At 33.4% G+C, this 24,588-nt stretch overlaps 2 protein-coding genes across 2 annotated transcripts in view; both read left to right on the forward strand.

The window, feature by feature from the left end:
- Positions 1–24,588, forward strand: part of LOC147073325 (uncharacterized) — a 571,070-nt gene that overhangs the window by 542,971 nt on the left and 3,511 nt on the right. The window contains exon 3 of the mRNA XM_085945427.1: positions 10,299–10,652. Coding sequence (XP_085801553.1) covers positions 10,299–10,652 — 354 coding nt within the window. The remainder of the gene's footprint in view (positions 1–10,298; positions 10,653–24,588) is intronic.
- LOC147073328 (uncharacterized) lies at positions 11,118–16,826 on the forward strand. Its single transcript, XM_085945208.1, has 3 exons — positions 11,118–11,395; positions 12,579–12,730; positions 13,556–16,826. The coding sequence occupies exons 1-3, from the start codon at positions 11,213–11,215 to the stop codon at positions 13,824–13,826; spliced, it is 606 nt and encodes a 201-aa protein (XP_085801334.1). The 5' UTR covers positions 11,118–11,212; the 3' UTR covers positions 13,827–16,826.

A 24,588-nucleotide genomic window follows, 5' to 3' on the forward strand; every position in this document is an offset into this window, starting at 1 on the left:
GAAACACCAGCAGTTTTTACGCCAAGTAATGTCTCAGGAGCAGACACCCATGATACGCCAAACTTTCAAGTGATCTTTGACTGAGTTGATGAATGTCGTAATTTAATGGGAAAGAAAAACACGGAGAATTAATAGAAATAAATGAATTTAATGGTATATCTATATACCTACAATACAAAAAACAAACCTAAAACAATACGGACAAACAAAAACTAGTGAAGACGCCGTATTTTTTTTAAATGCAATAAAGTTGGCCTTCGTGTCGACCAAGTTGGACGACCCGATGAGCCCAGCAGCTGGTTGGACCGACTTGAGCATCTCTTCTCTCTCAGAGCACATTCTCAGACATTCCCAAGAGATGTGGCTTGCATCCTGTAGTTCTCCGCCACATGGACGGAGCGAGCGAGTAGGCTCATGAGTCAGTTTGGTTATCTCCAATCGACATTAAGGGAAAACAAATATGCGTACCAATTTGGTGCCAATCATTAAACAAATTAATGTTCTTATTGAATCATAGAAACCTTCAAAATCAGTCAGTGCTTCGGACTTATAAGTCTTTTAACCCGCCAATGCGTGAATAAAGCTCCACGTTATATTGTGGCCTCCAAATTGTCATTTTATCCTAACCAACATTACCATCCGAGGCCAATTTTGCGGCCTTTACTAAATTCGCCAGAGCGTACGGGGAGCGGGACACCCTCAGCGCTCAAAATGGAAAAATTTACGAACCGGAGCGCTCGACAGTTGTCTGAAGATTTTTACATAGTAAAGTTATCAAAGTTTATGTGTTTTTTTTTCCTAAAATTAAGTGTGTTAGATTTTCTATTATATTATGGCCTATCCAGCTCAGACGGTCAAATTATTTATTCCACGAGACGGAGCGATAATTTTAACGATTTCACGAACAGGAACGGCGCTCCGGTGCGTTCCGGTCCATTTCGAGCCCTGGACACCCTCGACTCCCCTTGCGACTCTTCAAATTAAAGTCACTCCGATAGTTGCCATATAAATTAACATCATGCATTCGCACTTCGGTGCAAGGTTGCATCACCAGTCCCGTGCGGCTCTGCTCGGGACAAAATGAGGGCTTAAATTCTTTGATCTGGCACACGTAAGGGTTATGTTAGGCGGCCGCGTATGACGTGGCTGCATATACATAACGGGTGCGGAGGTGGGAGTTTTACACACCATTTTAACCAACACTACAAATACTTCTCCTCTCAAAGACAACAAAACATCACTTATATCTTTTATCATTTTACAAATAAAGAGATACATAATATATTACGTCTTCATTCAATTCGATTCATTTACACGGATATAATGTGTCATAATACATTCTGCCTAGATGTCATACGCTGCAACGAAAATCAATAGACAAACGTGAGTGAGTACAAGGCAAATCCAATAGAAAAAACAACAGCTATCAAGTTTCTTTATCTGCATTACAAATATCAAAATACCAAATTTCAATAGCAAAATTCGTTTTGCATTATTATCTTTAAACAAAAACAAAAAGAAAATGTTTATTTAATAATAATTCTTTGTAGATTATAATATTTTTTTAATAAAAAAATGTAAAAGCGAAATAAAATATTTTTTGTAACAAATTGTTATTGCTCTCTTACACCCACATATACTTCTAAACAGAATGTCTGATATAAGTTGGTTATTACTTGTCAAAATTCACAGAAACAATTTTCGACTTTTCTTTAAATGGTAATCTGATTTGATTAAATATTTTTTTAAATCAAATTGCTTTCATTAAGTATGTAAACCCACGATGGCCGCGCGGCTTAAGCGTCGGCCTATAGCATCGTGGGTCCCAGGTTCAAATCGTGGGTCTGAAAAATACACATATTGTTTTTCAATTTGTGTTTGAGTCAGAGGATTTGTGTTATGGACCTAAAAGGTTGAGCAAGAGACTGACATCCATTTCCTGTAAAAACAAAAATCTCTTAATACAAAGCTCCACTCTGTGGAAGCTCATATATTATGATCTTATTAAGATCGGACATGGTCGGAAGATACAAAATTCAATCTGTTTCTATAAAAATATACACATGTTATTAATTAATTTATTATATAAGCGAGAATTAACTTTCTGTTATTTACTGTATGCTATTTATCATTTGGTGAGTGCACATAGAGCTCTAAGACGCCGAAAGGCGAAACACGGGTCGCAAGAAAAGACTCAAATAGAATAGTACAAAACATAGAATCTAAACTCAAATTTCATCAAGTACCCTCCCCTCGGTCGAAAAAGGAAGTGGTTAGTACGAAAAATAAATAAATTGTTGATAATGGGGCGGCATATTTGGTTTTCGCACATTTTCTTCTTGCACCTCTTGTGACGGCCCTGATAATATTTTCAAACATTAAAGTATCAAGGTGCCCTTCGTGTATACAGATGTTTTAACAGCTTAAAAATATAGTAGGTAGATACGACCTATATGCGGACTTTGGTGGAATTTTTTAATGTTTTCTGAGCTGCTAATAAAATATTTTCTAAACTATTTTCCTATCAACGAATAATTCACAAGATTTGAGACTACCATTCTTTATTGCAGACACATATTTCGGAAACACATCAAAAACATGCATATTAGAAAAAATCTTGAAAAAATATGACGCCGGAGAATATCCAATATTAACAAAATTTTTAAGCCATTTCAGTTTCATGACGATTAGTTAATTTGCGACCCTCGTAGTCCAGTGCGTAAAGCGCTGGTTTTTAAACCGGGGGTGATTGTTTTTTTATTATTACATATTATGTAGTGTTAAAAATACAGGGTCCTGTCCGGACTCCATCATCATCATCATCAGGGGTGCGACAACCCGGTGTGGGTCCTGGCCTCCTCCAACAGCTCCCTCCACCTGTCCCTATCCAGTGTGGCCGCTTTCCAATGTTGTACCCCCAGAATACTGCTGTCACTGGCAGCTCCATCTAACCAGCGAATCTTTGGCCTCCTGTCCGGACTCCGGCATCATTTATTGTTTTCAAGATTTTTTTCTGGTATGTGTTTGAAGTGTTCCAAACTAATACCCCGTTTAGATGTGCACGGATTTACTGTTGACAGTAAGTATTATCGCGGTATATAATATTATATTATGTTGCAGTTGGCAAGATTGCATGCATGGATCAAAAAAGTTTGGACGCTTCTGAATTTTCATGCGACAGTAGGGATTTTTTCGATCTGCGCCTGCGCAGTAGAACGATAGTGGCGAACCTACCGGCAAAAAGAAACGAACTACGCACGAATTTTCAGATTGACCTGATTTTCACTACCTATCAAATAGTACAATAAAATGACAAACTCCCGTTTGACTCACTCTTGAAGAATGGATTGGAGAGGCAGTCAGCACTTTTACGTGTAAATAGAGTTATTGTCACGATAGTTTAAAATACTCAATATTGCTGCCAGTAAATCCATGCACGTGTACAGGCGCTATGTGTGAATATTTTTTATATAACCTTCAGAGCTTTTTCGCTTTTCTGAAAAGATCGATCGATAATTACACGTTTGGAAGTAAACTACTGAAGCCATTTTTTAGACACCGTAGGTAATAATATGTTAATACGTAGTGATTTAAAAGTGACACAAATAATATACGGATCAGTATGATCATGTATCAACAAATTGAATTATTATTTTTTCCAACAGCCTGAAGCACCTCTAGTGAGTACACATTTTAAATACTATTCTAAATTTAAACCTGGTTAATACCTACCGCCAAAAACTTTGCCTAGGCCAACGCTGTCGCCAAATTTATATCTCGAATGTAATATTATTTTATATGGCGATTCTCGTGTAGACAACTTTTCAGACAAACTTATTTTAGTTTCCATTTCCCGCCTTAAAAGCAGGCACGTTAATCCTTGATCTTTGACTTAGCCGACCAGCAAGTGTAAAAGTTTAGTTTGTTATTAACTTTTTTGTAAAAAAAAAAAATGGCCGTATTCTGCCCGCGACGAATTGTTTCAGACAACTTTTAAATGGTCACATTACGCCGAACGACACGACTCAACCAAATTCACTATAACGATCAAATGCGTTAGTTTTATTTTGAAAATAACAATGTACCTATCCAGTTTATATTAACAGAGAAATAATGGTTGTCAGCTATTGGGTCATTGCTACGGGTCTACTACGCATTGATAACCAACATGATTATTTTCCAACCGCGGGATTGAAACCCTCTTTTACTAACCCTCGAATTTTAGTATTTTACGGATATATTAGAAATAGGTACTAGTTATATATTAATTTAATTCGACACTCGCTCTGTGGAGAAGAGCTAGATATTTTTATTGTGTAAATTAAGTAGGGAAACAATTATTTTATTCAAATTATCTCATAGCCGACTTTATACATTTTCTATATATACAATACAATGAAATATTTCCTTAATTTGAGCCAAAATGTCAGTCTACGACAATTATAATCCAGGCGACATTTCGTAATCATCAACATAAGGACCCGAGCCACCCATAAAAGTTCTCTGGAGATTTTTTATTGTCAATAAGATGTTTAAGGGCTGGTGTGTAAAATTCCCACCTCCGCTCCCGTTATGTATATGCAGCCACGTCATACGCGGCCGGCTAACATAACCCTTACGTGTGCCAGATCAAAGAATTTAACCCCTCATTTTGTCCCTAGCAGAGCCGCACGGGACTGGTGATGCAACCTTGCACCGAAGTGCGAATGCATGATGTTAATTTATATGGCAACTATCAGAGTGACTTTAATTTGAAGAGTCGCAAGGGGAGTCGAGAGTGTCTCGCCCCCCGTACGCTCTGGCGAATTTAGTAAAGGCCGCAAAATTGGACTCGGTTTCCACCATGTCCGCGTGTCCTATTGGGCCCGAATGGGGTCGGACCCGGGCAAACAACTCCGCTCGTTCGGGGCCCATAAGTGGACAGTCCCACAGGACGTGCTCTGCGTCTTGCTGGTCGTGTCCACATGAGCAACCCGACCCATGTCCTGCCAAACCAAACCCCTGCAGTTTGGCCGCAAAGTTTCCATTACGATGTTTAAGGGCTACATTCCAGCTAAATTTCTGTTTCATACTTCAGACGATTACTATACCCATGTATTTGTATTAATTGATATCAATTAACCTATAAGCATAATAAAATTCTCATGATTAATTGATGGTAAAATACCGCGTATACACCTGTAAGCATCAACCGTGCTTGCACAAATCTTCTTGTGTTCATTGGAACCCGACAGGTAAACGGATCGCCATGTACCTATCTGAGATTAACGCATACATATTCAGCACCGTTTTCACCTGTGAACACGCGAAAAATTGTGTCTTGTTTTTGCTCGGCTCACCTGATGCTCGCAAGTGTGTACTTAATACAGTGTGTGCTAAATTGCCAAACCAACCCTGAAACTGTTTCGCAAATCAGTAATTCAAAATATTAATTCCTCGTGTCAAGCCTATCGCACCATTATGTTTTGATTTCTTAAAAAAATAAATAATTAATTAACTGTCACTGTCCTCGATATAAAAGAATAAATATTCTTTGTCATTTTGATATTCAAATAAACTCCAGTTCTGCAGTGGTATGTGATATGTGTACCTAGATGCACCCTTACGAAATTTTTCCAAAGCGATAAGCTGAGTGTTCAAAATAAGTCACTGTTATATAGCCATGTTTTTTTATGATTGGATTGATTTTTTTACACCCAGATTGTGAAAAATGCGCGCCTTTTTAAGATTCGAATACTTTCTCATGAAGCGATAGCTTCATTTTCTTCATGAAAAACCATCCTGTATTTCTGCGCCCCTCTCACACTGCTACCCTTACTTCAACCATGCACGACAGCTCCAAAGACGCTGTTATATTTTATGTTTCTCTTTTTTCATCTCCTGCAAAATATATCTGGATCACTTGGTGTAAAATAGCCATCAGACAAACTTCAGACAAACGTCAAAGTAAGAAATAAGTTTCACCTTACAAAAAGCTTTGCTAGAAAAGAATGTGTTAGAGTGTTGAATCAAAGGGAAGAATTCTCAGGATCGTATTCCTTTTATTTTCTTCGTCCGTCTATTGTAAAGAAACATAAGTTTTCTACATAAAAGTCAGCTTAGATTTGTAGCAGCTATTTATTTTATTTACTTGTAGCGTGTCTAAAGGTTGTGTAAAACTAAAGGGGTGATAGAGTATTATTATTTTACATAATATACCCACTCTCACGCTTTCCTGTATTTTTCAGACAACGAGCTTTCTTTAGTATCTTATCTTTATTTTTATACATGCATGTTTTCGCTAACTATGTGTGTTTTTAATATAACTACATGTTTTTAAAGTAAAACTTATTCATAGAAGAATATAATTATGACACCAAAATTCGTTACAAAATAACATAAAGTATCAGGATAGCATATATGCGATAAAATTTTTGATTCAATTCAAAAGCAATGAAATTGAAAAAAGGAATGACAAATTTTAAATGTAGAACATTCGAAATAAGTGAAATGAGTTGTCCTGTCAGATCAATGAATTTATTATAAAACGAATGGTCATATTTATTATGCAATTCTTTTCTCGCCGTGAAAAAAATGCTATTTCTTCGTCTAATAAAAAACATTTAAGAATGTTTTTACATGTTTACTAAAATTAATAGGGTCATTTAATTAGTTGTGATTTTATGTGTACTTTAACATGTTTCAAATGCCAAATTTACACTAAAATGATCATCATAAAGTTTTATTTTCGCCACGCGTAGAGGCCATACAGAAAAAAATATGACTAACTTATAATTAATATAATGGTAGCAGGTAAAACACGTTAGATTTTAGATACCTAACTACGTTTATATTTGACCGCGTCAGTGGTTTCCAAGCTTTAGGTTACTACGCCCCCCTTTTCAAAAAATCTAATCTTGGCGCCTCCCCACCTTTATTCCATTAAACAATACAGACACCTTTTTAAATAATCAACAATGTACTAATACAAAAATGAAAAAAAAATATATAAAAATAAACAAGGTTTTACTATTTATATTATATTAATTTTTAAATTAATTCGTTTTTCATGCGACGAATGTGCTTGTTTATTAGCTAGTCAATCCAAATTCATCATCGTTCATTGACAAATGGATTCTTGAAGCGGGCTCCCAGGCCAGGATCTTTGGCGGGCCCACCTACCTATCACTGAGGTTAAGGGCAGTGTGGTGCTCTAATGTAGTGTTTCCTAAATTATACACGGGAGTTATCATTTAAGTATATCAATCATCATATAATATGTATCACATCAAATTGCAACGTACAACCACATACTTAAAATATTTAATAGCTCCGAAAGAAAGCAGCGCCGCAGGCGACTTCTTTTACTATTAATAAAAAAATGTGCAAAGTGCATTAGCAAACTAACCAAGAACTCGGCAGATAAATTTTTGTTTGGTCAATATATCTGGGGTAGGAATCATTTAAAAGTGGAAACATGACGAACTTATTTTTTTGTAATCTTTCCAAAGCTCCAATTTTTTATGAATGCCTTCACTTTATATTTTTCAATGAGTGAATCCATTAGTGGTCCTTGTATTAATTTATTATTTTTTCAAATTTTAACCAAATAGTCAAGTTTAACAACAAAATTATCGTTCCTAAACAAATTTGCCTCAAATTTGAACAGTTGACCTTTTTATTTCATTTTTTACGAAATAGCCAGCGCGCTTCACAATAGTATAGAAGTGAGGTATTATAAAATTAGTCTCCATATTTTCAGACAGGTTTGCAAACAACCTTTTATATGACTGTTTTTTTGTGTAGTTTATAACTAGCGGCCGTTTTATAAACTATGCATTTGCAAACTGCAAACCTGTGGCTACATTAATTGTGTTAAACTTTTCGCGCCTCCCTTTGCACCACTCCGCGCCTCCCAGTTTGGAAATCGCTGGACTACGTAGTAGGTACGATATTTAAATTATTATACAATAGCTCTAAGTCCGTTTTCATATAAATCTGGAATGCAGACAATTTGCTACAGCTCGCTGCATCCACGGATAGAGAATCGTATAACTACTCGGGGTTTATTCAGAGTTAAATTTGCTATATGTACGAACGTCCTAAACATCGCGACCCCAAAATTGGCAATGACCTTAGTCACTTAGTCACTAAGTCTTAGTGCATGAATAATAAATTGAAAAATATCGAGCTTCAATTTTGTGACCATACTGAAATTGGATTTTAATTGCCCATGAAATACTAATATGGCGGCCAAAAATCACATTTTTATTTTTTTCTTGATTCTATTGATTATTTTGTATAAATAAGGCTTTATACCTTTTAATACTTTTTTCTATGACTATTACATTCTGGTAATTAAATGACTACTTTACACATCAAGGTATACATTTAACTTAATTAATTATTAAACAAGGATTTATATTTATGGGCCATTTTTTTATAAAAATCTATGTTTTTATTAATATACTTATCTAAAATATTATAGTATTAAAACTATGAATCGCTCATTTTTTTGCTGTATTTATAACCTAATAAACTAGATTGTACCATAAACTAATAATATGTATTAAAAAGATAGGATTTTTTAATTTGTTAAAATTGTGAGTTTGTCTTTAAGGCCATGCATTAAGTTGAGGCACGGTCTAAAAAGATCGTTGCTAGGCGATGTGCGGATTGCGGGTCGCGGGTGAAAATGACGCCTGTCAAACGAAATATTATTTCTCATATAAATCCAACATACGTCCATTTTATGTTCTGTTTATTATTCTATTAGTATCAATAATAATATATTCATTGACATGTTTGCTTTTTAAAGTAAATGGGTAAAGTTTTTAGTCATCTTTACACGATTTTAGAATTAATTGGCCCGTCGCCATCACGCAGCAAAGTGACGTGCGTCCGACTCCACGTTCTCTCAATGAATGCGAAGCAAGTACAAATTTTCGTCGCGCGTACAGTTGAACATTATTTGGCGTTTCACTGATGCGTCACCTTAACTTAAAAATATTTTTTGATAGATATTTATTAATTAAATCACTTTAAAGTGTAAATTAATAATAAATTGGCTCAAATTGTAAGCACCTTGGCCTATTGTTCGCGGCACATTCCCGTAACAGTTATTTTTTTGCATGAAATGGTTAACCACTATCTCCATCTACATTGGGCCCAAATGGAAAATTTTCCAAAATGCTGGATAAACCCGCGACCACCTCACCACTCGTCATTATCAACCCATTTAGCATCGCTTTCTTGAGTACGCACCTATATAAATATCTACAAAATATGAGGTTGTTTTTCAACATATTTTATCAAATTAAACATAACACAATTACAATATTATTTTAATACACACATAAACTACTTCTTAAGATATACTTTTGAAATGTTTACCGGGTTTACACAATCTGGTCCACACATAATGAGAGATATCAGCATTGCAGGTGATTGCACCAAAGTTGGATTGATAAAAATATAAATATAAGTGGGGACTGTCCGAAACCACTGCACTGCTGCCCTCATTTGTCGATTTATCGAAATTGTCGTAGGCCATCTACGCCGTAGCGTGTCTACGAATGTGCAATATGCTACAAACGCTACGGAACATAACCCAAATAGTAAATTAATATTAATATTGGGTACATTACAGCTATGTGAATAACCCCCGACGGACAAAAGGTCCCATATGCCGCATTACGGAACATAGAACTAGAAAATGTAATTTCAAATTCATTATTTTGACAGTTTGGTAGACTCGTAGACACGTGTCTACAGCTCTACGAACAAAGTTACAATTATTTCGTATTATTTATTATTGTTTTACTTTAGCTGATCTAACTTAAAGTTTACTTATCTCGTTGTTATTTGATTTTTTCATAAAGAATCAAACGTTGTTTATGAGTTATCTTATTGAATACAATAAATAATAATATTTTTATTATTGATATTAAGAAATTGATATTAATATTAATTACATAGGTTAATAATTATTGATCTGCAAAAATACCTATTTTAAAAAATGTGCATGGTTTATTGGCACATAGTAATATTTTATTTAAATATCAGTGCTGGAAATGTAAAATTTCTTAGCTACATAATTTACAAAAACTTTTGTTTCGAACCCAGATATTATGCAATAAGTAATAACATGTTAAATAAGCTCATAATAAATGTAACTATGAATATATTGATAAAGCGTACCTATTATGTGTGCAAAACATTTCCTATAAATGTAAAAAATGTTTTTTATAAAAAATCATCATGAATTTTATTACTATATAATTAATGATCTAAGAACATTCGTTTTTTTCTATTTGCAGATAACCGACCTGCTCGCAAAGAATACAACCAGCTCTCCTCAAAGGACATGCTCGACAGCAGTAAAACGTACATCGCGAGGGACAACGACAATTTCGTAGAGACCAATGGCAACGATTCTTGCACGGAATCCGACTCCAACTGCACAGACGTTGAGGATTCTAATGATGATCTCGATGACAACAATCGTCGTCGAGTGCACAGGAAAAAGGATGACCAAAACAATTCAGGCGGCAACGTTCAACGGCATTCGGAATTATTGGACAACCGTCAATCACTCTCTCAAACCAAGTCAAATCGGCGCTCTCGAACTTCCGGTTCGCACCACGATATATTCAGCGATGACTCAGATTGTGGTATGTAACATTTTTATTATTACACCAATACTTTCAAAACTATTTAACTCGCATCATATATTTTTTTTCGAATATTACATAATTCTCATTCTTTATAGCTATAATATGATTATGTATCTATATTATTTTTTGTTTTCACTCGATTTGCTCTTGAGGCATGAAAATAATATTATCCTACATTATGTAGGTATGCTTACTTACCAGAAAAATTGAAACACCGTCCAATCTTATTGATACTTACCGATTTGTGAAATTTATCATTTCAAGCCCTGCAAATCTTTTTTTAGATTAATAATTCATACCTTTATTCGAAGTAAATTCATGTAAATTTTACGACACACGTTTTCGTATATATTTTTGAAATACTATTTAATAAAGAAAAAAAAATTGGTTGTTAAAGTATACTTGAGCTGAGTTGTCTATGGCACGAAATTGAGGTCGTGCGCTCGTAAATATTTTGTGTCTATGGTCGTTGATTATTTTGTGCTGTCACCTGTTAAATTGTCGGCCGAGCAAAGTTTGTCATTAGTGTTTACGTTATTATTTTATGTTTTATCACAATGGCTACGTTGAAATCAGACCTAGATGATTACTTAATCCAAAACGATACGAGGCGTGGCTTTCGGTTAAGCATGCCGACATTTTCGAGACCGAGTTGGTTCTCGAAAAGCGAAGAAGAATCACCGAGCACAAGCAATGGATGGTTTTCCGAGGCACAAAAAGAGAGCTGGTGCCCCAGTTTGGTAAGTAAACCAATTGATTATTATGTGTCCCGTTGATTAGATCAAACCCCTGCGATTCCTTATGTTTTGAATCCATATGGTACAAGATTGTTTTTGTTGTCATTCCTGTGAAATAAAATACCATTTAAAATCTCCAAATAAAACTATTGCGTGTAACTATAATAATAATATTATATGTAGTAAAAACTGTCGTTCAATAATTTACGTAGTTATTTTTTAAAAAATCCGTTGGAATTGAACACACTTCTTGGAATTTAAGAGGATAATTTATAATCGCATTTAATTATAGGTATCTATAACAATGTTTATCACAATAAGTACTTATTTTGTAGCGTTGATAACAGACTGTTAATTCAGTTGATAATTAATTATGTTGGACTTGGTTCAAAAACCCTTTGATTTTATATATTTTTATTTTTAACCGTTTTATTATTTACTAATTAAATCAGCGGTTCCCAACCTGTGGTACGCGTACCACCGGTGGTACACGAAAAATAATCAGTAATGGCGGACATAAAAAGTTTAAAAAAATCAGTCATAAAAATAACATTTAAACTATTGTATTTTTTCTATAATAATTCATAATTTTAATTAATAATATAAAGTACAGTAAGTTGTTAATATGTACAGTCGATGACCGAAAATCCAACAATCAATATCGTATTTTTGGAGTGCACTTTTAAATTTAGCGCATTAGCTATCAGTAACTTGAGATGTCGCCGTCGCTGTTATGATGGCGTGGTACTCCATTCACTTGAGCGCGTGGCTTACGAGTGATAGGTGCGTTGTTGTTTGTGATTGTATCATCTTTGTTTATTAAACTTCATTGATCACGTGTTTTCATTAACTTTTTTCTTATTTAATAAGACATGGATCAGTGGTTAAAAACCGGTACGTGCCAAAATCTCAAAAAAAACACGGAAATATAGTCACCCTATAAAATTTATAATGCAAATAGAATAACAAATTTCTCGAAATACAATCATTTTTACAAAGTGGTACAATTAAGCGTGATGTACTACCAAGTGGTACTCGAGCCAAAAAAGATTGGGAAACGCTGAATTAAATGAATAAGTTCAATGACATACCTATCTGAATTAGGATTGATAATGAAATTATTACAGAGTATTCTAATTTTCATAAATGCATCTGTTAATTGTGTAAATTCTTTATTTATTTTCAGAGCCGAACTCAGCGAATGATTGGTTTTGCCACATGCATGGGCTTAGGTCTACTTTGCTTCATATTATCGATGATTTATATACCGTTTTTGTTACTCAAGGCGAGAAAGTTTGCCTTACTGTACACCCTTGGCAGCTGCTTTTTCATATTTAGGTAAGACATAGATATTTGAATATATAATGCTTAAATAATTAAATTGGATCTTGTCAATTGGACCGCACTATGCATCAGCCTGAATCCATCAACTAACATTTCTGCAGAACTTAACTATCGCGTCGATCCACTGAACCGGTTACATCTGTTGTAATTGCAGAATATTTTACAGTTGTGATTATTAATTAGCCATACTTAATTGATAATCTTTTGTGCATTAAATAATTGTCTATAATTAATATATTAAATTATTAATTAACCCACGCATGCACGATGTCCATTTGTGAAACCACAAAGCACGGACTGTGGGCATGAGAAATTGCACCCATGGGACTGGGATAATAAGCAGGATAAAAGCAGCAGTCACACCGACAAGTATCTTGGCATGAAGAGTTTACACAGAAAATGTGCAGTGGAAACGGTGAGGTGGATGTAACAGGCAAGATACAAATAGTCATATGGCTAGCTGTGGGCAATTTAATTTAAATTGCTTCGATGTGCGAATGTCCCATACGTTTCTGTTTAGTATAGGAAATACAGTCCGAAGTATGGTTACCACAGCTAGCTGATTATCTACTACTTACCGAAGCTTATTGTTTCCACCACATATTCCTCCCGGTACTAAATTCATTTTGATGTTGATTATGGTGTCATTTTACTTATGTGATTATCACAGTGGTATTTTAGCTTATGCGATGCAATCATCGCACTCAGAAATAAAATCACTGCCATTTGAATGTACACATTCAATTCGGTTGCGATGATCACATAAATAAAATCACCACTTAAATTACTAAATACTAACAATGTTATTCCATATTTCAGCTTCTCGTTTTTATACGGACCATGGAATCATATCAAGCAAATGTTCTCCAAGGAACGCGTAGCCAGGACTATTGTGTACGCGATCGCCCTAATAGGCACATTGTACAGCGCGCTGCACCTTCAAAGCACGATCCTTACCATAGTTTTTGCCGTGATGCAGATATTCGCTCTGGCGTGGATCGCGATGGGCGCCATGCCCGGCGGAGCCGCCGGAATGAAATTCTTCGGCAGCATGTTCAAGTCCTCCGTTTCCAATACACTGCCAATCTGATACTTAACTGTGATATTTAACTATCAATCTTATTGAATCTTATACAAGGTCTATTGTAATTTGTAATATAGTAACAGTCAGGTCAGGCGCGCACGTTTGACCAAACTGTCAGGTAACTGTTTTCATTCAACTCAACATTGTCTCAACTCGGCATGCTTACCTGATCACACATAAACCTGCTAAACTTTATAATTGAACAAAGAGGCACCGATTTTATATTGCTGGTTATTACTTCACACTTTTTCCCTCATGCTATAATCGTATATACCAGCGTTTCCCAAATGAGTCATTTAAAATTACACATTAAAAATTTAAAATACTGTAGGCATGTTTACATCTTGCGAACTGCTTTTACTGGCACAGTAATGCATAATCCTCATAATATATTAATTGTTTACAACCTAACTAAATACTAGAATACGATATGCAAATGGCTGTGATTGGTTACGTTCTATATTTGGATCTGTATTTCACACGGTGAGAAACCGCTTTCGATCCGCGTGATGAAATTACATTACATTACAAATTACATTGAAAGGCAGAAGTCGAAGGTAAAACAAAAAGTACCCAGTTTCTATTGATAACCTTCAATTGAAAGGTATTTGATTTTAAACCAAGAATTCTTTTTATTTGTTATTTTCTATTATGCCGTTAAAAATATATAAGTATTGCTTGACTTCATTTATTTAGGAAACACCAGTATATATAATTGTATCAACCTCTTGTAGGATAAAGATACAAGTGTGTTACGTTTGACGGATGAGGCTGAGGGTTTCAAAGTCAGTAACCTCCATTTTAACTTTTTAAGTCCATTTCCATAGTATGTGGGTTTATTACCAAAAGTTGGTAAGTCTCGAAATCATGTTATGGAGTAATTGCAATTTGAAAGTTTGACATGCCCTCTAAAGCAGCGGTAGTCGACCTTTTTATACCTACCGCCCACTTTTGTATCTCTGTTAGTAGTTAGTTTATTAAGTAAGGAAGTAACTTTATAAAGTTTTTAAAACCCCTACCGCCCGCCCACCATGAAAGCTAGAACGCCGGTTGACTACCCCTGCTCTAAAGCATCAGGCATAATGCCAATTTATGTGCATATTTTATAATATATCGGATGACCTTGAATTTTTTTTCTAACAATACGTTATTAACTCGAACTACCTAAATTATCGACTTATCAACTTTTGGCAGTAACCCCACGGATATTCATAAAATATAAAATCCATCACCGTTTGTTAATTAAATAGAATTAAACCAGAGGTTGATTCCGAAGTTGTTCATAGTCTTCAGATTTTATATATTTTTACGACTAACTTAAAATGCGATTTTTTGTTTTGCTTTTCTTTTTTTCTAATTCTTTACATTTCATATTTGCGAAAAGAAAATATTCTATTCGCAGTCCTAAATGTGCTTGACGGTTTTTTGCGATTATCTCAAAATGTAGAATATTATGTAGATTACCAACTTTGAAACCTAAAGAAATACAATACGATGAATAAGGAAACTAACAATAAAACCGAACCATGCTTGCAATACAGGATCATAATTTACTTCAAATAATATATTATTGTGAACGTACATATTAGTATTTGAAAATAGATGTCTCATTTCGTTTTACCCATGTCAATTCTGTGTGTTAACGTATATTTTGAATGCCTATTAAATTATGCAGATAAAGATAATAAGTTGCTGTTGCTTTGAGTTGATGTGCTGCGCACCTGAAGGACATACAAGATAGTCAGAGTCGTTGGTATTTTAAACTTTTAAAACAATAAGATACAATATCTAGATTTTTTATCGATCAATTTTATACAGCATTTACCCAATTGAAAAGTGATAAATATAGATAGAAAGAAGCTTCTAATAGTACTCTTTTAAGATATTTATATGAATCAGAAGTTTTTCTGTACCTCAGAGCTAGTGTATGTGCTGAAAAATATCATTTTTTTAAACCAAAATTGTCATATTTTTCAAAACGAATTCACCTTTATAGTATATTCATGTCAAAAACCAAAAATTCCTAAAACCATAAAGATGTAAATACATGAAAAATGTTAAATTGCGTAGTCTCGGATGTGCTCTTTTTGGACTTGATATACTCTGGCTCACAGCAGATATAAATGTAGATTAGAAACAAGAAGTATTTATATAAATCAATAAATTGTTATATAAAACGATTTACATTTCGATGGTACAAACTTCACTATCTGGAACCGAGTAGATCCTTATTTTGGAGCAATAGCTAGTAACTGCCGAACTATATAACTCGACCGCCACTCTATGGAGCACGTCCAAACAGAGGTATTGTGAAGGCCACCCCTAATATTACTTAATTTAAACACTGGATGACATGCTTGTTAATGTATAATTTTCGTGTAAATATCATTTGAAATATAAATTTGTACCTCAAAGCCAGTGTGTTTTATGTCCAATTCTGTCAAAAATTAGTCAAATGCAGATTTTCAATGTAAATTATCATATTATCTTTCAGAGCTAATTCATGTTTTGAGTGTGTCGATAAGAGAGACCTGAATATCCTAAAAACATATTAAATAAAGCTACGAGTCCATTGAAATTAAGTGATTAAGAATCTTAGATTTTGTTCTTTTTTGACTTAAAATACACTGGTTTTGTGGTACAGAAATATTCATCAATAACTCTACGATTTAATCTACACTGAATATGGAAACGTAGATAATGTTTTTTCTTCGTTTGTTTGTATATAGAGCTAATATAGATGTAGAAATTTACTCAAAAATTCAAGTTCCGCTGAGGTTTAGGGTAGCTATATAATGTTTAATATGAAATTAATAGCATAATATAATTTAATACCTAGTATAAACTATACTGTCATGCAAAACTGTTCAAAAAATTATTTATTTTTTATTAGAAGTCAAACAAATTGATATGTAACTTATTGTGTCAATATGTTCTTTCACTTCTTTTCGAGTTCCTTCGAACTGACAATGTTTTTCTTTACTGTGACATTATTTGAATGGGCATAAATAAAAAAGGATAACACAAAACAACAAACTTAAACAATCGCATTGTATATGACGTAACCTTGGTCTCGGCCACTGCAGTGTTATGGTGTCTATAAATAGAGCTCGTGTCTGCAATTCATTTCAATTACGTCATGGATTAAATTGAATGTGTTTAAATAAATTGCATTTTTAATTTTAATAATACATATAAATTTAATTGAATTTTGAATATATCAGATGCAAATTGCGGGAAATAAAAACTTACACCCATGAATTAAATGTAGGTACTAAAATTAAACAGGACTGCGTAAACTAAGCGCAAATTGCGATAGAAACATGAATTCCGAGCCTATAAAATAGTAGCTCCAGTGTATATTATAGTTATATTAATAACGATAACCAATTGACACAAATCAACTTAATTGATGTCAAGAGATCTTTCTTATCTTAAATTAATATGTGCATTCGTTGAACAAATGAAATGTCAGATAATTATATTAAATATTTTTGTAATACAACGCTTAGAGTCGAGGAATGTTATCTACATAGTAAAGTTCTTATTTTGTAGTAAATAAACTTTGGCCCCGCTTTACATAAATTGGTAAATCAAATGTTTTGAACGCAGCTGACTTAAAATTTTACTTGACAGTCAAAAATAGATCAAACAAGGCTTAACGATGTATTTTTGTGTTGTTCACTATGTCCTCATTATATCTCATTCCACCGTTTCCATAGCTGATGGAGTTGAGAGGTCGAGTCGAGCAAGTGTCCTCCCTCTTCCGCTTCTTCTTTATTGCGTTTGCTTCTGACTATGTGATTTGCAGGACTGGTTTATAAATGTACCACTACATATTATTTATAATAAAATATAATATGTAGTAGGACTTCTTATGATATTGTATTTAATTTTAATTAATATAATGTCTTTTCCCCAAGAATTGATAGTTGACACCGTTAGAGAACAGGTACGATCTGAACATTGTCAGGCATAAAGACATCATTATCTCACCTTCATTGTAAGGCAGTACTATAACATTAAGCCCCACTATATTCCACTACATATATCAATTAATCTTGTACATAAGTCTTTTTATTGCTTTTTGGTTGCAGTCTGAATACAAATAAAAAAGATGAATTTTGGCCCTTTTTGAAATGGCACTACTTTTCCATATTTTGGTCAAGCCTGTAATAATTACTTTTGCCTGATTAATCTCAACTGAATGACCTTATGGACCTTTAACATAGAAATTGCTTTGTTTGACTATCTAATATAACCAGCCAAAATTTTTGAAGATCATATTACTTACAACAACAAAAATTATTTATAAATCTGTACGGAAAGAAAATCAAAGTCGTTTTAATTAAAAAATGAGTTTAATAATATTATGTACCTATTACAAATTAAAAAAAATATTTTTTCTATTGGTTATAATATATTTTCTGATAAGTGTTTTTCAAAATTATGTATGTTCAATAATTAGAATGGTACATTCGTAAATCTTGTGAATTATTCGTTGAATAAAAGAAATAGTTAATTAGTGATTTTAGATTTATCTCCTTTTTTCTTTCACACACAGAAATTACAACTTATTTAAAAGTAATAATAAATATTAAATAATTTTAAATCATACTCATTTGACTGGATTAAGCACTGATTATATACATTTTTAATGAGGGTCAAAACTGTTTTATGAATTAACGTTTGATCTGTAATACCAATGTTCTTAAAGAGACAATATTTTTAATTCTAGTTGTATAATTTAAGAATAATGTAATACAAACATGCCTGAATATACCAATAATATTGAACAATATCTTCCCCAAATGCTCGCTCCAATAGCATCGCTGTAATTTTAAACAATAAGCGAACCCCCGTATTCATGTTGGAACAAACCTCACTATGCAATACATAACTCGAAAAGTTCTCGGAACATACTATTTAAAAAAAATCGTAGAATGAATCTTATACTGAGGGTGATTCAAACACACTTCTTACGTTTACTGTTCTAGAGTTCTAACCATTGATCTACTGGACCCAAGTATCAACTTTCGAGATGATTCTTAATAACCACGCTATCTGGGGTGTTTTTCGATTTAATAACTGCTAATTACTAACCTGTTTGATAGACGGTGTCAGTTGACTAATACTTATACAAGTGCTACATTTTTGAATTTTGTTGTGAATAAAAATAATAATTACATTAATACAGGGGTCCTCATTATCTGAGGATAATTGGTACCGGAAAAAATACCTCTTAAAGCGAATGCGCTTAAAACGGGGACAAAAATTACTTAGTAAATGGGTTTAATTGGGACATGTTTAGAAAAAAAATACACATGAGCAAGACAAACTACGTAGGAGTGTGAGATTGAAAGTGACAGTTGACGACTGCGCTATTGTGCTTGCTTTTTTTTGTTTTGCTTTTTCTGCAAATTCGTAACTGCGGGGACTCAAATATTGAGGGATCCCCTGTAGTTCCTTAACAAGTACAAGGATGTCAAAATTAAATTTGGGAGTAATCGTGATACCCATGTACAAATCAAGTAATATTATTACATTAATTTAAATTACTAAGATGTTAGTTTATATTGACAGAATTTGTAAAACATCTCGGATAGCGTAGATTAGATAATATCTTCAAGGTTGGTGCTCAGACCTCGTACCTTTTGCGGTAAGCGCCCCTCATCTGGCAATACGAATGTTTTGAATTCCATTCACTCCAAATTGTTTGGATTAATTTTTGTCTATTAGGTATGGTTTTTGAGACTTTTTTACATTTTTGTATTTTCAAACCATTCTTCTGCTACATTTTAAAATCTTGTGTATATTAATTAAGTTTGAATAAATAATGATTTAACTAACCACAATTTGGTATTATATTACAATCCTGAATCATTATTATTTCCGCATAATTCGATTCAATTGAACATGAAAATGGACTGACAATTCTAGATAGGCACAATTTGTAAGAATTTCATAATAAATTATAAATCTGTATTTTTTACCATTGTATCTCAGGTATCTATTTTTTAGATATTTCATAATTTTTCAAATAAAACAATTTTTTGTAATATTCATTCTTTTATTCTATATATATATTTATCCTTAAATCCCTACCTTATCTCCATTCTAAAAGGATATGACACTACCTGGATATTGTAATAAATGTCATGCACTCGGATTCATTCTTATACTTCGTCCAGACTAGGGAATCCAATCCCGGACAATTTTCGGTAACCTATGAATCCCGGAATAAGTAAACAATACCGAAACTTTCGGGATTGATTTTTTTTATCAATCATAATCAACTGGTATGTGTACAAAATCATTATGTAGGGGGGAATCACGGATAATAAAATAAACCATTTTTTGCTGCCATACGCAGTCGTAACAACATCAGAAATTGAATTGAAAAAAGAATTGACCTAAAAAATGCTGATATCTTCAATAATGCAGTGGGATCAAAAAGATGGAAGCACCGTCTATGACCTCTTTGAGTGGAATCAAGAGTATGAAAATCTAGTCCTTGCGGAATAAGGTTAAAAAGTAATTAATAGATAAATTAACATTACCAGCATTATGTCTTCCACCTATAAACCGCAAATTTAAAAGAATATTACAAGAAAATCAGAAATCCTTATTAGACATTTACATTACAATGCATTTTTACTTTCATTCTATATGCTCAACTAGGGAATCCAATCCCGAGCCAAAATTCTGATCCCGGGATTTCGGGATTACAATTAGACAATCCCGGGATTGGCATTTTTTTCCATTAATAATATAAAATTTTTATATTCACAAATAACATTGATAAAATCGTATAATTTATACTATTTAAGACATTTATTGTTAATATTGTATATCTACATTCAAACTTGGAAATACATAAGTTTAATCGAGTAAATAATATTTTAATATAAATAATAATGTGAATTTAATATGAGATTGCTGTTTCTGATAGTAGAGACTTAAGCGAGATTTAAAATAGTAAAGCAAATAATCATGGCGTACTTATGGCCCTTCCGCTTCATAAATCTAATTGAGGGGTATAAAAGCATAACCGCCACTATCCACAAATGCAAATTGTTCAGTATTTAAAAAAAAACGATTTTAATGACCCATTTACACCTTTTTGAGTGTTTTTGAATTGTATTCACATCCTATTAGATTTGTTCTTAGATTCGCAATTCAAAATCAATCAATTTTAGTTCTGTTACTGCAAAAAAAAAAACAATTATTTTTTTAATAGTGGAGGTTGTGCATCTCATCTTTTCAAAGTGGCGCTTTTGTTATTGAATGTTTGTGGTAGTGGCTGATTTGCACTTCAACATACTTTTACTAATGAGTTAACCATTTCGAGTACCAGAACTACGAAATAAAACTAATATGTATGATTAATTTGTTTTTATTTTATTTTCTTCATAGGGTACAAAAAATGAACAGGTAAAAATATTTGCAAATAACAATGATAAAAATATTGTTAAATAATATTTACAGGCTAACAAAACCCAAAAAATACGTAAATTTCTTTTATTTTGTTAACTGTCAATTCATGGTGGAACTGCATGTTGTTTTTATTTAATAAAACGCAATTTTTTTTTTTTCGTTGAAAATGTCCCTCTGAGGTGGACGAACCCGGTCCTAATCTATTGATTAAAAATAGAATAAGTACTACAAAAAAATTGCGTTTTATTAAATAAAAACAACAATATGTCAATTATTTAAATTTATTACATTTGACACGTTATTATGACAGGATAATACGCTACCTCTGAAATACATAATTTATTTGTTTTTTTTTTTTATTTAAAAAGGAAATATCGAAAAAGGCATAAAAAAGGATACAAAAATTTAAAAAGATCAAAATATAATTGTAAGAGGATACAATTTTAAAATTTAATTTGTAATTATGTATAAATGAAATGTGAGATATTAATATTATATTTTTTTTAATTAAACAGTAAAGAAAGATTCGTCAACTACACCGATTGTCCAATTTCTTCTGGGTAATAGGCACACAAAATATTTTCATCCTCAGGTTCATGACTTTCTAAAATGTTGTTTCATTCAATTATATCGTCGTTGGTGTCGTCAAGGCAATTTCACTTTTAAAAAATTCAAAATAAATATATTTTGATATACTTTTTCATGTTTTGCATAGAAGGCAGTGTGAAATTTTCTGATGTCTTGCGGTCCTATTTCATTGCACTTCATCTTTATGTGTTTTCTATGACGACAATTCCCAATTACTCACCGATTCGGCAAAATTTTTGGTTTGTATCTGTAAAAAAATAATTTATTAATAATCGATCCAGTCCTCCGGCCCATAAAGTGTTAACATATGACAGTAAAAAGCAGTATTTTAATGTGAATAATTCTCACCTATTTCGCTTTTGTAGGATCCGTTTCCACTGATCGCTGTTGACTTGGAGCTTTCTAGCACTAGTACTATTCACAGATGATACATAAAGATCCATTTTTAAAGTTAATTTTTAAATAATAAGCAAAGCAAACACAACAGTTTTTTATGGCAACGGAGCACGGTGGCCATATTAGATTTGCGATGTGTATGTGTTTACTGGTTCGTGATTGGCGCATTTACTTGTGGCGCTTTTGAACTTCACTTATAATGTAAGAGAGGCGGTTATGCATTTGATCGCCGTTTTTGATGGCGATTTTGAATGGCTTGGCTGCGTCGGTTTGAAGTTTATAGGGTATAGAGAGTAAGAAACCGATCATTAATCAATCATTATCTCAAAAATCATAAAGTATGGATAGTGGCGGTTATGCTTTTATACCCCTCAATTAGTCAGCCAAATATGAAACTGCCGTAAAACGTATGAGATCATGGTGGAATTACTTTGTTAAAAGTGCGAAGCGTTGTTTTTTTCCAATCTTTCTCATTTTTAATAATTCATGTGAAAAAATAAAATAAATCGGCAATTTACACATGGGTATAAATCAAACTTCATTCAAACTCAGTTTATTTTTAATGTACTTATTTTTTATTATAAGTATTTTTTCTGTTATATTTTTGCTTTTATTTTATGTTCCATAAAAATTGATAAAAAAATCAATCCCGAAATCCCGGGATTATGTTTATCAATCCCGGGATGCCTATGCTCAACTGTATCTTTTAAAGTGGTAAACGGCGAAGCCGTCTGAAGAATTTATCTGCCATATGACAAATCTTTAATGTTGGCAATCCTGATAACCAAATTAAAAATTGATTTCATTCAAAATTGACCCTTACTATTTCGAATTACATGAGATTTTTCTGAACTGATTAGGAAAAAATTAAAATAAATTGGGAGCCCCTAGTCCAGCACATTTTCGGAATACTGGTAAATCCGTTCCTGCTACCAGGAGTCAGTTGCACAGTCTTTACAATGTTTTCATCAAAAACTCAAAGAAGTGAGGGGTAACTTTTAGAATGCAACTAAAGCTTTATAATTATCAATTACTTAATTGGTATTCGATATATTAAATATTCTTCTTCCTTTCATTGACCATACCTGCTTCTCTGTTAGAGCCGGCCAGTGAGCCCTCGTGGTATAGTGCGCAAGACGCTGGACTCTCACCCAGGGACTCTAGGTTCGATCTGGTGAAGTCACAACAAAAATGTAGATTTCACAAAGTCTGGGTGTTTATGTGATCATTTCACTTCTACTACTGTTTCACTACACTACTGTCATTGAGCCTTATGGCCTGTTGTTCGCCAGTGTTCTTGTATCTCCCCATACCATACCAGCAACCCATTGCTCTGCCGTATACTGTGGACAACATCTAGGGGCTTTCCAAAACGTTTGAATCCATAAATTCTCTTGAGGTATCCATAGCATGTTACTGAGCCAGGTTCAACAACGCTTCACTCTCAGTTTTTATTTTTAAGTTATATCACCGCAAACAATTCTCGAAGCTCAATATACAGTTGCTTTGAGCCTTCATAAAGTGCAATGACTCCCTACCTTAAAACAGTACTGTCACAGAATGTAAGTGTAGAATAGTTAGCATTTGATTTAAATTAAGTACAATAATTGTGAGTTCCAGACATTCCGTACTGAGTTGAATGTTGCTTCAGTCATTCCCATTTGGATACCGAGATCTCCTTTCAAAATGCCATCTCCCGTAATGTGCACCCACAAGTTTTTAAAGCTGTCGTCACTCTTCGATCAGGCGAGGTGGTGCATTTCTGACCCCCGCTCCCTCCAATGCCACTTTTCGTCTTTTACCCCCCCCTACAATTTTAATCCTGCTTCCGATTCGTATATTTCAGTATAATTATGTCATCTGGCAATATTTTATTCTCAGAAGAAGAAAATATACACATTGGTTCTGTGATGTCACATTTTTGACAACCCCATATCCCCTTTAGGTTATGACAAATTCATGTATGACCCCTAACTATTAAATATATTGTCAAGTTGGTTCACTTTGAATATGTTGCTTCTATCTAATATGATTTTTAATTAATAACAATAATTTACTAACGTCGGAACCAGGGAACTCAGAAATAATGGGAACTAAAATACCTAACGGGTAAGGAGAAGCAGGCTACCGATCTCTAATAATGAAGAATACGGGATAAATTTAAACACGTGTCAAGAATACGTCATACGTCGAATACTGGCAACTACTCTCGGTTTATGCATCGACGCTCATTTAATATTGGTGTATTACACACACTATTGCACGTCTATAATGCGTGGTTTATTTTCGTAGAATACTTACACAATCAAAACCCTGCTTCAAATTTTACTGTATTGGTATATAGCCT

Source organism: Rhyacophila brunnea, unplaced genomic scaffold (assembly GCF_057557595.1).
Source record: "Rhyacophila brunnea isolate RB1 unplaced genomic scaffold, BYU_Rbru_1.0 scaffold_18, whole genome shotgun sequence".
Classification (NCBI taxonomy): domain Eukaryota; kingdom Metazoa; phylum Arthropoda; class Insecta; order Trichoptera; family Rhyacophilidae; genus Rhyacophila; species Rhyacophila brunnea.